Genomic DNA, 16547 nt, shown 5'->3' with positions numbered 1-16547 from the left:
AGCATTATTGTTGGTTTGAAATATGGGTTAAATGGACATTTACTATATAGAAAAGTGTGAATATTGTGCTAGGACTACACTCACTGAAGTACGGCAGAGGCTCTGGAGTGTCTAAATATCCCCGTGTGCAACAGGGTCCACCATATACTCCCTTTTTTAACAGTGCTGCCAAGATGTCAGTGCATTTTGACATAGTGCATACAAAAATAGATTTCACCAAATAGTGCCACAGTAGTAAAACTTCACAGCAGTCTTAAGAAGATGGCTTTAGGATCCTTTTCATTATTTCCCTCTGAGTTTGTAAAGTCTGCAGATGTGCTGTGTGTTAGACAGATGTCAGTTTATCGTACGTGTGTATGAGTGTAAAACAGTCAGACAGGGCTGTGTACAGGAGCCACCGCAGCCTCCACGGACAGGTCTGAGTCTGGGTGATCCTGTATGGGGACAGGGGCCGGACTGACAGGGGCCAGGCTGACAGGAACCTCCACACTGTGATTGCTATGGTGAGACCTGCGGGCCAGGGGGTTGTGCAGCTCCTTGTCAGGGCAGTTCTGTACTGTGATGATGCGGTTGAAGGCTTTGAGCCGGTGCCACAGCTGCAGGTACACTTTACTCTGAATGTACATGAAGATGAGTCCTCCAGTGAAACCTATGGCCACCACGATAAGCTTTGTCCAGAACGGCCACTCCAGCACACCTGGCACACACATGCACACACACAGAGGTCACAGGTCACCCTCAGAACATGACAGAAGAAGCATGAGAGCTTTACTGAGCTGTGCTTACCCATGGACCGATAGTACTTCGTAAGAGAAAGTCTCCATAAATCATCTGCAATCAAGAGTGGGCTGAATCTTTTTTTGTAATTGTAATGGTGCCATTTTAACACTATTTTGATGGGTTCAAACACGGTACATATTAGTGAATATGTACTATGGTTTCTATGAGGAGATCTACAATAATCGTACATTGAGGTCACAACACAATTATGGGTGGGGTTTAAGATCTGCTTCAAATAATTGCTTAAGCCTTTACTAAGACCTCTTCCCTAGAAAACAGATTGGCCCTTATTGAGTGTGTCCCTTATCAACTGTCACGTAACAATTCTTTTCCTTAGAAGAAAAGAATCCTTTGTGAAGAAGGTCACTTGAAAAAGCTGCAACATGTAAAGCAGGTAAACAAACTCCTGTCCGACAAAAAGAATAGGATGACTCTCGGATGGGCCTGGATTGAACTTATTGAAAGGAATTGTTTATTATGGCGTATACCATACTTTTGTTAAAATAATTAAACTAGACTCAGAACAGCCTATACATGTAATCCAACTCTTATTTACAACTGTATCGAAGTCAGTGATGTCTCCCCAACACAACATAATGAGCATAGATCTACTCATGGGTTTCAAGGAAATTATTCCTTCCTGATTAGAAAAAAGATGTAATTTATTTTCCTCATTCAAAAGAAAATAATATGAATCTATTTTAAGTGTGTAATTGCAAGGGACAAAATAAACTAGAACAGAAATACTACAAGAACCACAAATCTATGCACTCACCCACACACACCCCCACATACATGTGTGTGTGTATATATAATATATATATATATATATATATATATATATATATATATATATATATATATATATAAAATGCAAGGTCAATTATTTGAATGTAAAATAATATAAATGTGATGAAACCAGACCAATGTACAGACCATTCTTTCCCAGTCGAACTTCCTCTGCTGTTCTCTTGACCAGGATGTAGACTGACCACAGCATGCAGCCAATGGCAATGAGGTGGAACAGGACGGAGCAGAAGATCTTCCTCCTCTCACTTTTGGACATGTGGAGCTTCTCCCACTACAAAACAGACAGGGCTGATACAGGTGACAGAGATGCAATTTTACTAATGCAATCTGAATGAAGAACAGTTTAAGGGAACTAGACATGGAATTGGTATTCTTAGAAAATGTTGAAGGTTCCTTTTATATACCTAATCACTTACTGAACATTCATTCACTACATACGTTTAAGGCATCATTTCAAAACCTATATTAATCTATATGTAGATTAGTTACACAAAAATAGAAGAGAATATTTTGCAGATTTTTCATGTCAAGATAAGTTTTTGTACAAATGCCCAACATAGCATATATTTATGCCACATAAATCTGAAAAAGCATAAAGCTTGGTTTAGAATTATCTGTTAATTCTGTTGACATATTAGATGCCTATTGTGGCGTAATAACCTCAATAAGTTGATTATAAACAAATCCTAACAATTGATTTAGTAAAATAATTTAAAAAAACTTAATCTGTAGATTGGATCATACTTTGTTTCCAGGTGACCATTAGTCAAAAACATACTTTTCCTTACTTTTTCTTGTGTTGTACTAACTTCCTATTTTTATGTTGTATTTGTTGTTGCCTGTATAGGCAACTTGGTAGCTGCAATCTGACATATTTACATATTTAATACAGATATTTAAAAAATAACAAATAAATGCTTAGAGTGAAGGAAAATATATGCAAAGCTGATATCATGCATGTTAACTGTGTAATCATAAAATCATACAATACTACTACCACATATTTTTGGTTTTGCGGACCTTTCTTAGAGGTTTTAGCCTGGTCTCCATGATGAAGTCAAACTTGCAGAGCTCACAGCAGCGTGTGTCTGAAGACTTGATCCACTGGTTGAGGCAGGTTTGATGAACAAAACTCAAGCTCCCAGTGCAGCGGCAAGGCATGATCAGCGGACAGTCGTCATCGCCCTCACAGTGACAGATCCTGGTCCAAACACACAACAGCAAAAGATACATGCTAGTGTTGTTAGCGCTAAAGATATTTGATTACATTACATAATGTGTATCTTCTGAGAAAATTGGACATAGATTTTTAGTTTTTTAACGGGAGATAAATAGAAAAATATATTATTGCAATTGTTGTTTTGTAAATGTGCAAAAAAGAAGTGAATATCTAGTACATGGTCTAAAACAAATATTGAAAAGATGTTAAGAGTTATATGTAATTTTATTATTTTTTTTCAAATACAGGTATGAACCAAGACATATACCAACACATTTCTGCACATGTATTGCAAAAATATCATCAGATTATTGTTTTTGCAATAACCCCAAAAATATGTGCAGAAGCAAAATTATCAGCAAATTATCCATTTCATAGATCCAAAAAAATACTGCTCCCAAATTTCAGAACGCTAACCCATTGCCTAATCCATTTCCACTGTCTATATTTCGTAGAACATGTTAGTGTGCCTACATTGCATCATCACAATACATGATAATGAAGAGATGATTCCACACCCTTATTCATGACTTTCAGATAAAAAATTAGAACGGTTGCTGTAGCGATTAGCAATTCAAAACAAAATATTATATCTTTTGAATGAGAAAAAGTCCTCAAAATCTTGCATATGACAGGAAGTTAAAACCCATGAATACTGACCTGCAGACCTCTGTTTCGGAGTCAGAGCATTGGTGCAGCATGGTGACCCCATTGCCTGTGCAGAGGGCCTGGGGTGCGGGCACTGACATGTCCCCGTCCCCTGTGCCCCTCTCCTGGTAGCGTTTGGTGATGAGCTCCTCTGGCTCTTCCTCCTCAGTGGACGGGGTGTTGGTGTGGGACTTCTCGTCTTGGTCTTTACTCATGGTGGTCTCCCTCACCTCTGACACCTCATCTCTAGATACATTTTGTTTCACTGACGCCCTGCTCCCGTGGCGCCTCTTCAGACCTCCGCTGCTCTCCTCTAGCTGGTTCTCCTTCTCCTCCTCCGAACTTATTGATTGTAGCTCCATCTCCTCCGCTTTAATCTCAAACGCTTGGACCACATCTCTGTCCCGGCTGCTCGCACTGCGTCTCCGAGCCCTTCTGGCCTTCTCCTTGCTCCAGCTGCGGGCCTGTCTCCATCTGTCTTCATCCGAGGTGGAGTCGCTTTGGGGGGCACCGGAACAGCGGAGGCGAGGGGCTAGGTCTTTCTTGGTTTTCGAAGGCCAATCCCTCTTCTCCCCCCTCTCGCTGCGGTCTGAGTTCAGGCTGCGCTCGGTCAGGTCCTGGTTGGAGGTAGGGTCCACACAGGTGAAGGAGGGGCAGGCGGAGGATTTGCGACGGTGGCGGCGTTTCACCTGTTTTTTGGGGGGCGGTGCGGTGCAGGAGGAGCCAAGCGCGTTTGCTACTGTCATTGTAGAGGAGCTTGTGTGCTTCCCTGAGTTTTGTGCTTCAGACTCGTCCTCTTCTAAACGGGACAGGGGGGCAGAACTGAACACATGTGCACAAGACAAATGGGAACAAAAATGTATGAGTATATGTGATGGGAAGTAAACAAATAAAAAAATATAAAATAAAAAAATGTTGAAAAAATACAGAAAAAGCATGATGTGGATTTTGTTTGTGTATGTAATGTCATTTTAAATTTCAGCTGATTGAAATTGGCTTCTGGATGGGAACCGAAACACATTCTCTGAAACCTTCTCTACTTTATATTTAGTGGTTCTTTTAACTAGTGCAATTAGGTTTATTGGAAAAACATTATCACTGCTTTGACCACTGCAGAGACTCCCAGACACTTCCTCCAGCCCCTCAGGTGGGACCCCGAGGCGTTCCAAGGCCAGCCGAAACACATAGTCCCTTGAGTGTGTCCTGGGTCTTCCCTGACGCATCCTACCGGTGGGACGTGCCGTAAGCCATAAGATTGTTTTAGAAAACTATTGTTTCATTTATTCTTTATTCAAAAAAGAAAACATCACATTACATTTCTACTGTCATAATTACTATATTGACTTTTCGGGCTCAATTATTATTGCATGCACCTTTTTATTATTTTTTTGTAGTATTTAGCCTCTGTTTGAGCTGTAGTTGGTTGAATAATTAATATATGATGCATTATAGATACAAGAAGTAACTATTAGAATTAATTCAGTGTTTAATTGGCCTAATTTTTTTTACAATTTTTTACACTTTTTTACACATTTAAAATGTTCACTGGGATGATGGTTTTTTTTGTTTTTTTTTTATCAGTTTTAATTTTATCCACACAGAAAGACACACAGAAAGACACCACTTGGCCCAGGAATCAAAGCTGCTGTCGAGGCAGGCACTATTCTTGAACAGGACATGTGATAAACCTGCTTTAAGGATATAGCTTTAAATGAAAGATCAGACAAGTTCATCCGGAGTACACTGGACAAACGGGGGACACATGACATGCCAAGTCATAGCACCCAAAGTGAAGCTAATCCAACCTGGTACTTAAAAAGTCTTTTGGAATTTTGAGTATAATCCCAGTTCTGTTAAATTTAAATAATATTAAATCAAAATGACACCACAAACAAGGATATAAAGAAAATGTTTTGTGACTGATTGATGAAATCCATGACACTCCTAATAAAATGCATTGGGCATTAGGGCTGGGTACTGCTTTTTTCTAAATCTACCTCAACGATACCTGCTTTTCAATACCACTTCCTGACCAGTTCTTTTTTGGTGCTTATATTTTTAATGTAAATTAAATTCTATCCTTGAATTACATTATAACTATGTTAAGTCATATTTTAAAACATAGTACTAGGCTATATGATGTTCATTTGTAACTCAAAACAAAGGCAATGCTGCTGGATCATATTATGTTTCGCTGGAGTTTTACACAGACGCAAGTGCCACACTGGATATATACTACACTACATTTATCTGGGAATTATGCTTTTACTGGGACCGAGGAGGATGTTGGTGGAGTTTCATATTATGTGCCTGGATGTGGATTAATAATTACGCACAACACTTTGACTTTGGGACAAGGTAAAGGCCCCGTACTGGAGACTTGATATGTTATGGAACTCTAGAGACACAGTTTCGTCAGGTCTTCTGTTTTACAGTCAAGATGTTACACACGCTTTGTGTGGACACATGTAGGCCTATGTTAAAACGTGAGTGCTGTTTGTGCCATTAGTTTGTGTAGAGCGCATTCAGGACACGTGAGCACCTGTGCTATTAAATAAATATGTGCGGTGTATTTATTGGCTCATTGTCTGAGACATTTAAGCCAAGGAAAAAAAAGTTGGCACCGAACAAACGTTAGTTTTTTATTACTGGTACTTACCGGACCTTTTCAGTCTGTGCCTACTTGGAGCCAAGTTTCGGTGCCCAGCCCTAGTGGGGATGGATGCTTGGATGTACGACAAATATTTCCCGACAAATTGGAGGACTGTACAATCAGACATCTTCCTCTCACTGATTGAATTAGTCAGCTCTTCATATCTCATCCATTTTCATTGTGTTATGGCTTCAGGATATAGTAGAACCAGCACATTCGGCCGCCCACTCACCCTGAGCATGTCAACAGAGAGCTCTGCCTACAGTACAGTACTAGTGCAAAAAATACCCAGCCTTCACACACCTGCATATGTCCTGAGAAGATGGGGTAACTGAGGTCCTCGAAGCTGTGGTCAGCCCTGTTGAGTTGCTGACCTGAAAAATAAAATGTTTGGGTTGTCATAAGGCAGAACATTGTGTTTAAAATAAGTTTTCAACTACTTTGAAAATTCTTTTATATGTACATTATATAACTTTCCTGGCGGAGCGTCTGCCATCTGCTTATGATTACTTTGCCTGGAATGTTCCACAGTATGGCATTAAACATATCTATCCCCACAGAGACAAGAAGTAGACAGCACCACCAGAACAAGTTACAAGTCACTTCTGTAAGGAGGCAACCCCCCACATGTTTTTCAAGGTATTTTGAGTAATTAAACACCTTTAATTGAATAAATGCAAGATAACCAAGTCCAATGATGTACTGTGGAACATTGCAGGTAAAGCAATAATCTATCCATGGAGACAAATAAATGTGCAATTCAGGGAGCAAGTCACATGATAGGAAGTCATCTTTGACAACATAACAAACCTAAAACATTTTTTATGGCGCCACATTTTTTACGGTTTCACACATTCTCTCAATTGTTGTCTTATAAATGGCAGAAAAAGAGGTCCTCGATAGCACTGTGAGGAATTTCTATTGATTTGACAGCGCAGCATTAGCACATTAGCTTCTGCATGGCTAAACAATGGTACCTCTGCTCCACTTTTAACTGTGATATTAACATGGAGTGTTTAGTACAGCAGGATGTTCAGTGGTTGGTTACCTTGGAGATGTTGCTGGATCGACTTCCTGAGCGTCCGGGGGCCTTCTTCCCCTGCAGGGAAAAGAGAGAGGGAGAGAAAGAGGGGCCAATCAATAGAGCTGGCACAACACAAGAATGTGGCACAATGGGAAAGCACAGTGTTACAGTATCTTTTATAGCAACAACAACACCGCAAAAAATGTATGATGGAAATTTAAGTATATTCATGTTGTGAAGAAAATATTCTTATCATATGTCTTTGTACCCCGGATAGACATTAACTTGTGTGAAGGCTCTGTCCCCATCCCACAGGAAACCTTTTGTTGTCTTATCTGTCTTCAGGTGTAAAAGTCACTTTGCTTTGAAATGTATGTAGCATTGTCATTTTGGTATAAATACTCAGAGCTCAGATGCTTGGAAGGAGACTGGAGATGAGGAGGAGAGATGCTCTAGGCGAGAGACTCAGGGAGATTTGCTTAGGATGCCTGAAGGCTACCGGCCAGAGCAGGCCTGGCCCCTGTCCTGTCCATATCTGCTGTAACAAAGAATACAACTTTTTTGTATTTCAAAACTCACTAGGCTTTGCAAATTGATTATTATTCAGGGAGATATAGTTATTTTTTCACAGCAACAATGGTGTCAGAAGTGGGATCCACGAGTGGTCATCCACAACACAGTGCAGAGGGAATTTTATCTTCCTTTTGGTTTCTGTCCTGATGCATGGAGCTTTCAAAGAAGAATATGGATTGACATTGATTTCTATCCTGGATCACCACTGCTAGATTTGAACAAGTTTGACCAGTGAGCTTTTGCAATACAGACTTTATTTCATTTGAAAAGGGAATCTTCATCTACAAAGACTGGTAAATGCTCAAAGGAAAATGAATTTTGAAAATACAAAATGCTTAACTGGAATTCTCAAAAAACACCCACACCCATTTTTTGATTCATCCCACAAAAGCTAAAATTTCCATATTTCAATTAGTTGATTGGATTTTTTTCAGTCTTTTTGGCTCCAAAATCTCATATGTGTATCACCATGCTGCTTAAAGCGTGCTGATCATACAATCCTAACAACAATAGCCCTCTGCCACTCTTGGTTTACTCACTTTTGGGACATAGTTGATTGACCGCTCATCCTTTTAAGCCATTGAAACTAAGCTATTGGAAGTTACAAGTGCTAAAACAAAAATGGGGAGTAAAACGTCAAGGGAATCTACACAGAAATGGATTCCAACTGAGAAGCCAAGTCAACTTATGACACCAAAAGTAAAGTAGCTGAAAGCCATTATGAAACTACACAAGACTGTGATGCCCCAGCTGTGCTGACTGCGCCCCAGTCACTAGCCCTGATCTAGGTCTAGTGCATGGGACTGTGATGACTATAGCTCTGCTGTTGACTAAGCTTTGAGACACTGAGTAAAGGTGAACATGTTTTGCTACACTTAGCTTTACATAATATCTAGTATTGGGACCAACTTGAATTTATTCTCCAGAGTAAAGTTTGAGAGTCATTACAGCTAACTACATGTCAACACTAATAGCATTGAAATTTATCAATAATAATTTAACATTGCCAACAAAGTCAAAGACTTTGAATTATTTAACTTCCCTAATTCACTATGTGTTTAACAGTTGAACCGTTGTAAACAGTGTCAACAACAAAGAATAAACCTTTTTGTATTTTAAACTCACTAGACTTCGCAAATGGTTTATTATTCAGCAAGGGAGTAATTTTTCCACAACAAATGAATACCTAGATAAAGATAAAAAATGACTGGTGGACGCAGACTAATTAACTTTTCAACATGGTTTAAGTGAAACTATTTGTCAATGGAAAAAGAACAGTTTTGACTTTGATCATTAGCACAGCATTTGCTCATTTCTTCTTCTTTTTCCCATGTATTTGAGCAAAATGTGTCTTCTTGAGGTCAAAATAAGTCTGCTGTGTGTAGTCTAAATCTAATTATAAAGCATTTTATTTTCCGATAATCATGAAGTGTGCCTTTAATATGTCGTTTTGGTCTCTTTGGACCGCTGCAGACTATTTATATGACCTAGTTCTGGTTTTCAAGTTTTAAGACAGTAAAAATCAGGTGCAGTGCCTTGGCTACATTTTATTTCCAATACACTTATATTTACACTTTATGGAATTAAAAAAATACATCAAGGTTTAAGTCTGGTCTTAGTGTTCAAGTACCAGTCTTTACGTTATTAGTCTTAACTATAAAAAATATCAAACACTTTGTTAAATGTGAGCTACTTTCCTCCTTCTCTAGCAATTTGCCCATAGATTCCAACATTCACATTTTCTTTTTAGCCAGAAGTAAACATTCTAACAGATCATCAAATGCTGAAATATTTTGCCCCTTGAGCACCAAACCATGCTTCATTCAAAGTGTCGCTTTTCTGCTCTTTAGGGATAGGATCTCATGCTACAAGATCTCATGCTCACTTTTGGATTGGGCAAAAAAAGAGTTATGTCTTGTCCTACCCCTGCTACTCTTTGTTTCTGAATGGTGGTGGAAGAAGTCACATAGCTGCACCTGTAACTGTTCATTATGGCATTAGGTAAAACTGACAATCCCATTAGCCAATAGTTCAAGACACTGTTCTGTGATGTGTCTCTAATGAAAAGTCCACTTAAAGCACTTTATTCTGGAGGTTCCTATAGCAGTGCTGGTCTAAATGCAATGTCAATAATCTGTGACCCAGCTGCATGAGGGTTTGTGTGCCAAGAGGTCCCCAGCTACTACTGAGGCCATCAGAGTAAGATTTATCTGTTAATTTAGCAAAACAGTTAATTGGAATAAAAATATGAAAACAACTAGCCACTACTATAGTACATCATAATGAATGTTCTCCATATAATAATGTTTTTAATAATAATATGTGGATGCATTGTGTGCACCAGTATTACATATATTAACTTGGTCATTAATAATTTATGTCATTAATTTATTTATGTATGATTTTTTTGTCCTGAAGTTTTAATTGGAGAGCAGACATTGAGGGGAATAGTAACAACCACATACACTGACAGTCAAAAGTTTGGCCACAATTCTTCTTTTTTGTTCTTTATTTTCATGATTATTTTTGGTTTAGATTTTCAAAAATAGACAATCTTTTCTTTGATCACTGTTTTGCACTCTTGGTATTCTACTAATGAACCCTGACAAGGCACGCCAGGGAAGTGAAAACCATTTCAGGAGACTTCATCATGAAGCTCACTGAGAGAAGGCCATGGGTTTGCATCTGAATATCTGAATATGAATCTGAATAGAAAATATAAAACATATTTACTTGAGTAATTTACCTTTTTTTCTTTTTCTTTATTAAATAACTCCAAATATCATGCTTCATATATTTGATGTCTTCTGTGTGTATCTAAAAGTACGAAGTAGTCAACTTACAAAACTTTAAATGAGAAGGTGTGTCCAAACTTTTGACTGGTCGTGTATGTGCAATGCCTCAAATGACTAAACCAGTTATATACCCAGTTAGATTCATCGTGACCTGGGGGCCAAATTAGGCCATACAGAGCTCCCATCTGGCTCTCAAAATGTTACTTAGACAAAAACATTTAATCTGTGGTAAATAGTGAACCCTTGCGTGACGAGGTGGGAGGCTCTCGACTGAGGAATGAAAAGTTCCAACAGTTGTCTAGTGCCTTCTTCACTCTCATGAAAGCAGTTTGTTCCTCTTGTGATGTAGTAACTGGTCATCACCACTTTGCTATAGTGTGACAGAATACACTGTGATTTATCAGTGTGGGAGTAGACAGCAGGATTTAGTCCACTAAAAAGGGGGTGTGACAAAAACTCTCAAAACTATTACGTATTCCTAAAAAGAAATCAGTGGATTTATATAAAGGCAGGTTAAGCTTGTGCATCATACATTTAATCGGCTTTTTTATATATAAAAACCAAAAAATACCAAATCCTCAGCTAACTCACTAATTTCTCCTCTCTGCTGTCATCCCATACAAATCCTTATAATCTAAATAAAACGATTAGGCCACTAATACAATTTTTTGATAACTAAGATACCATCAACTGATTAATCAACTAAATGACTAAAGGCCATTGCAGACAGAGAACTTCTTGTGTCAATAATACTTAATTCGCAGCATTTGAAAGGAAACTGAGCTTTAGACATGACAGTTGTGGAAAAGAGTTGAGGTTGCCTACCACATCCTGTTAATGTGGGAGGGAGAAATCTGTAATACTTTTAGCAGTAACACAAAAGACTAAATGTGGTTACACTGTGAATCGCTCCAATAAATAGGAGCACCGCTGACAAGTAGCTGTCTGCACCGTCTCTAAGCTGATCAAGGGATTTGCTGATGGCCAGGTTTAAATTAGTAGCCCATGTGGAGTCACAGCAAACACTGCACCACCCGACTTCTGTGAATCGATGGTGTTTAGTATACATAAAAATTAATAGAAACAGTAAATAATGGCATGCCATGCTTGTTCTGGTTTATTTGGTGCTGGCTTCCACCCAAACCACAGTGCTGCCCTGTGATTTGAACCTATCACATGCAAATGCTTCAGCTGGAGCTGAACAACACAGACTCTAATGAGTTAGTGAACTCACTAAAATCGAGAGAATTAATCTTGCTGGCAAGGCCATTTTGTTATGGTAATTATTTAGAATTGTAATACCTTTTTATTTTGCTACTGTGTCTAAATAATTCTAAATAATTGTCACTCAAAAAACACATGACGAATTGGAAATAAAAAAAAAAAAGCCCCAGGGCGGGAATGAAAAACCACACGACCTACTTTGGTTGGTTTGCTTTTAGTGCAACAGGTAAGGCTTGCAAAAAGAAAACTATCCATTGCCTACAAGTATACTGCCTGTAGGACTCATTGCAATAAAAATACAGTAAGCTATGATATGTGCCACTCCAAGTAGGGCTGCAAAAAATAAAATAAAATCTAATTGCAAGTTTAAAGTATTAAGGTGTTGCAATTCGATTATTTTTGTCATATCAAGTGTTGAAGAGTTCTGAGAAAATCCAGCAAAAATAGGATCAGACTTCACTGACTATGCTTCACAACACCATGTTCTCAGTGACAGTATCTGCAGAGCTGTGAGCAGATGTGGAAGTTTATTAAATGTATGCAATTACTGCATCTATTTAAAGCATTGAAACGTTATCACTTAACCATAAACCATAATCCTAATAACACAAATGACAACAAAGCACGGCAAGATATTAGATAAGAAATAATTATTAATGTATAGTAATGCTGATACCAAATTTCTGAATTTACTGTTGAAAGTAAAATGTACGAAATTAATATTGTGTTCCTTATTTGTCTTGGTTTAGTAAAGTTTGGTGTGAAGTCTAGTGTGAAGAAGCAAACTGAAATTTTACAATATCGTTCTCATGCTACAAAACATAAAAAAAAAAACATTTAGTAAATATTGCATATTATTTTGATATCTCTAAATTTAAATCATTCACTGTATTGACTTATTAAAAAGGTTACTCACTGTTATGATAATGATATGATAAATAAATAAAAAGTCAGATAAATACATGAAATAAATGATTGAATTAATGAATGAACTAAAACAAGACCAATTCTATTTTAGAAAACAATAAAAATGGCTGGCCAGGACAGAAACCTAGTATAAGCTATTAGTATCGTCTATTGAGAACCAAGGACACCCCCTAATCAGTCTTGTTGACATCTCTTTGTTGATAACTGAAGGAAATCAATATATAACCCTGCAATGGAAAGAAAAGCAGACTTGGATCAGTCAGTAATACCACCATGTGTCTGTGTCTTCAGATCTCATGGAGGACAAGGCTATTTTTTACCACAGTCCTGTTATTGATTGAAATGGCTTTCACACACATATGTGAAAAATACTGCTACTTTACTATAGTGCTTTACCTTTACCTGCTAATGACAAATACTAGTATATAGTACTACCAATGCACAGACAAGAGATTAGCCAAAAACTATTTACGCATGTCACTACTGATCAGGCTATTTTTGAAGATGTACCCTGGCTCGCAACCAAAACTTGATTGCGCTGCCAAAGGTTTGTATTTGCCATACCAAGAAAAGCGCAATCAGGAGATGTGTTTTCTGCTGTGAATCAGGCAGTAACATGTTTATTCTTGTGGTAATTAGTAATTAAGTAACAAATTAATAAATAGCATTCTTTGGCTGAAGTGTCAGTTTTGAAAGCAAACATACAATACTGATTTGAAAGTTTAAAGTTGAACTATGTGTGTTTTCTGATTGAGGAGTGACCAACTGCTTGTCTGCATGGAGATGTTATTGCTTTGCCTGGAATGCTCCACAGTATTGCATTAAATGTATTAATCTCCATAGAGACAAACAGGTGACAACCCCAGGCCAGGTCAGATCTGTGGAGAGGCAAATGCATGTTTTTCTAGGTCTTTGTTTCTGTAATCAAACAAATTCAAGCTAGCGAAGTTTAATGCCATACTGTGGAAAATTCATGACAAAGCAATAACACCTCTATGAAGACAAGCAATTGACGGACCCCCCACCCAAAGGCGCATTTTGTACTTTTAAGTAATGGAGCAGTAAAATTAGTGCACATGGACTAAAGTATGACTTGTACCCTGTGTTACTTTTTGGACACATCATGTGCTTGACAAATTAGGCAGATGGCTTTGTCCAACTGTTAGCCAATTTGTTTTTCCTGCTAGCTTGAGAGGAAAATATCCATAATGGCTATTTCTAAGATTTATCTAAAAATCTCTTTATCTAAGCATCTCATACTCTGAATTAGGGATGGGCGATATATTCCAGCATTGGCCAATATAGATACACGTTCTTTTATATCAGTATTGGTCGGTATTCGTACTCTATGCCGATATTCAATACCAATATTATTTGTACTTCCCCATTTTCTGTTTGCCCCTTTTGAACACATTAATGATTAAAAATGGAAATAGAAGAGTGTTATATGGCTGTATGTTTACACAAGCATCTAACAAATTATTTTATATCCCAGATAAATGTTATTGTTATTTGTTACTATTTTTTACAAAAGTGAAAAGTTGAATGGTAGCTGTCAATGAGAACTTAAAGACTTAAAGGAGTTCACCTGAAACCTATGACATAACAAGGGTGACGCAAGGTGACATGAGGTCACAATTTATTTATATATATGTGTGTGTGTTAAGAGTTCATTTACTTTTTACAACATAAAACTTTATTTATTTATGCCATGTTTTTGTTATTTTTGCCTCAAAAAAGGTCCTAGGCAATATCTGATTATAAAAAAAAGCTTTTCACCAGTGTAGAGTAAGACTTTTAAAACATGGAAGTGGCATATTTACTTGTTGTGCACGTTGTTTTAAATGCAAAATTTGGATTGGATAGTCTTATCGGATGCATTGTTTGTCAGGTGTTTGGAATGAGGGAGCCTTCAAATTGCAACTGAATTGCAATATGAATAAAGACAATTAGCAAATCTCAAAGACTGCAATTTTGGAAAATTGTCTGACAAAATAGTCTGTCTTATAGGGCATAACAACTGTTAACCCTGTACTTTAGATCTGTACAAACATGTTCTGAAATGTGATTCTTGTATTAGTTTGTCAGTACATATTTCAGTCTTTTTGTATATTTAAATTGTGAACTTTTAGCAGACTCATATAATCATGCTGCAACTCAATGCTTGTCTGAAAATGTATAATTCGATATTTTTTCCAAATTGTACAGCCCTACTTCAGATATAAATACTATTCCTTTATGACACTTCTAATATCCATTTTCAAAATAAATGGTCTACAAAGACAGAAACCCAAAAATTATGTCACACGTTTTAAGTTTTCGACAATAATAAATCAACCTAAGCTCACCTCACTCTTGTCTTTGGAGCGCGAGGAGCTTTTGCCACTGTTGCCGTTGTCCCTGGCTGGTACCACGGTGATCTGTTGTACTGGCATGCTGCTGTTTCCAGGCAACCCTCAGACTCAGTCCCACATCACTGTCCTCTACTTGTCTCCCCGTTGTCCCAAACCGCGCTCTCGGCTTCACGCTCCGTCCGCAGCACAGATCACAATCATCAACAAAAGCCCAGATGGATGTGGATCGGGTCACCGTGGCAACAGGAAGATGGGGTGTGAGGTAGTCATGGCGACCTGGAAACTACTCAATCTCCTCCCTCCTGTCTCCTTCTGTGACAGAGATACACGCAGGGGAAGATTTGGGATGAAAACTGGGGTGAAGAATGAACAGTGCAGTATGCTAGCGGTGTCTTGCTAGCGTGTGAAGGTGTTGCGTGTTGTGTTATGTGTTTCTTGAGGGGGCGGAGTCAAGGTTTTTACAGGGTCTGGCGGGGTGTAAGCATACGGTTCACAGGGATTAGGGCTTAGACTAACCTCAATCTCCTCCTTGGACCAATGGTGGTGCTAATAGGCTTTCACAACTTGTGCACTTGGTCGCTGGTGGATATCATACTGTCATACATGTTGCTGTATTATTCAGTCTGGGCACATCTCCATCAGATTTTAGTATTACTGTTGTCCATGATGGATGAAATTACATGATTTGAGGAGGTAGGGAAGATAATCCTATTAAAATCTGCCTCCTGTCAAAAGGATTATGATAGATATAACCTGTAATTGGAAGATCTGTGACTCTGATGCCACTGAGTAAGATAATAAAAAACTTGCTTGCTGGTGAGATAGTGGTTTAAAGCATCGCACATATGTGGTTATTACCATCTCTGCGTTATGGATTTACCTCCTGGCCCTGACCATTTGCCAAATGTCTCTACCCCTCTTTACCTACCTATTTTATAAAACCTTAAGGACAGAAAAAAACAAAGTGGAGCAGCGCTATGTGTTATCTTATATATCTATATCTTATTCAATGCTGCGCAGTAAGTTAGCAGACCTATTATGCCAAATTAACTTTTCAGAGCTTTTAACCACATTATAGTTGTTTCCTCTCACCACTTACTCACCTGTAGTTGTATTTAATCTTTAATTGCCACCATTTTGCCTCTGCTCTGTACTTATTTCGTTCTCCAGTTTTATTTTCTTAATCTGTGGTGCCCGTGGTATACAGCAGCGTCACGTGGACATTTTAGTACAAATGATGACGGCTCGCTAGCGTGATCCACCGGAGGTTCTAACAACTTCACAGCTCTTTGTTGTGATGACGTTTATTGGAACAGCAGCTCCCATTGGGCATCTCAGCAATTGCAATTTAAAATGTCCAAATGATAACATAAAAATTCATATATGCAGCATCATTATTATCTTATAACTGTACATTATAGATTATATTATATATTATATATTATATTATATTATAGATTATAACTATATAGCAGACACAAGTGCAATAGGTCTTCTTTAATGTATTTGAAAAGATTACAAATAAATACGCACCCAATGA

At 38.0% G+C, this 16547-nt stretch overlaps 2 protein-coding genes and 1 pseudogene across 3 annotated transcripts in view; 1 reads left to right on the top strand and 2 right to left on the bottom strand.

Annotated features, from left to right (window-relative positions):
• LOC117369703 (heat shock 70 kDa protein 1-like) overlaps positions 1–16547 on the top strand; it is an 89388-nt pseudogene that overhangs the window by 4904 nt on the left and 67937 nt on the right.
• The window catches only part of tmem192 (transmembrane protein 192), a 93982-nt gene that overhangs the window by 53469 nt on the left and 23966 nt on the right, over positions 1–16547 (bottom strand). The window lies entirely within an intron of this gene.
• marchf1 (membrane-associated ring finger (C3HC4) 1) lies at positions 357–15169 on the bottom strand. 2 transcript variants are annotated; one of them, XM_055223793.1, is made up of 7 exons: positions 15002–15169; positions 7159–7209; positions 6414–6484; positions 3470–4279; positions 2611–2791; positions 1717–1861; positions 357–697 (listed from the first exon to the last, which is right to left on the bottom strand). In XM_055223793.1, exons 1-7 carry the CDS (start codon positions 15086–15088, stop codon positions 372–374), a joined length of 1671 nt encoding a protein of 556 aa, XP_055079768.1. In that variant the 5' UTR covers positions 15089–15169; the 3' UTR covers positions 357–371. The 2 variants fall into 2 exon arrangements, with proteins under 2 accessions (XP_055079768.1, XP_055079772.1); XM_055223797.1 differs by having other exon boundaries at positions 529–831; positions 15002–15151.

Source organism: Periophthalmus magnuspinnatus, chromosome 1, assembly GCF_009829125.3.
Source record: "Periophthalmus magnuspinnatus isolate fPerMag1 chromosome 1, fPerMag1.2.pri, whole genome shotgun sequence".
Taxonomy (NCBI): domain Eukaryota; kingdom Metazoa; phylum Chordata; class Actinopteri; order Gobiiformes; family Gobiidae; genus Periophthalmus; species Periophthalmus magnuspinnatus.
Note: the sequence above shows the minus strand (reverse complement) of the source record. Positions and strands in the feature narration are given on the sequence as shown.

Bases quoted from the DNA above. Each gene is read 5' to 3' on its own strand.
- marchf1 (XM_055223793.1), bottom strand. From the start codon at position 15,088: ATGCCAGTACAACAGATCACCGTGGTACCAGCCAGGGACAACGGCAAC. The intron at 4,280-6,413 runs GTGTGTGAAGGC...ACATGTGTTCAG, and splicing joins TCTTCTCAGGACATATGCAG to TTCTGCCCCCCTGTCCCGTT. The intron at 1,862-2,610 runs GTCCGCAAAACC...TCTGTTTTGTAG, and splicing joins GGCTAAAACCTCTAAGAAAG to TGGGAGAAGCTCCACATGTC.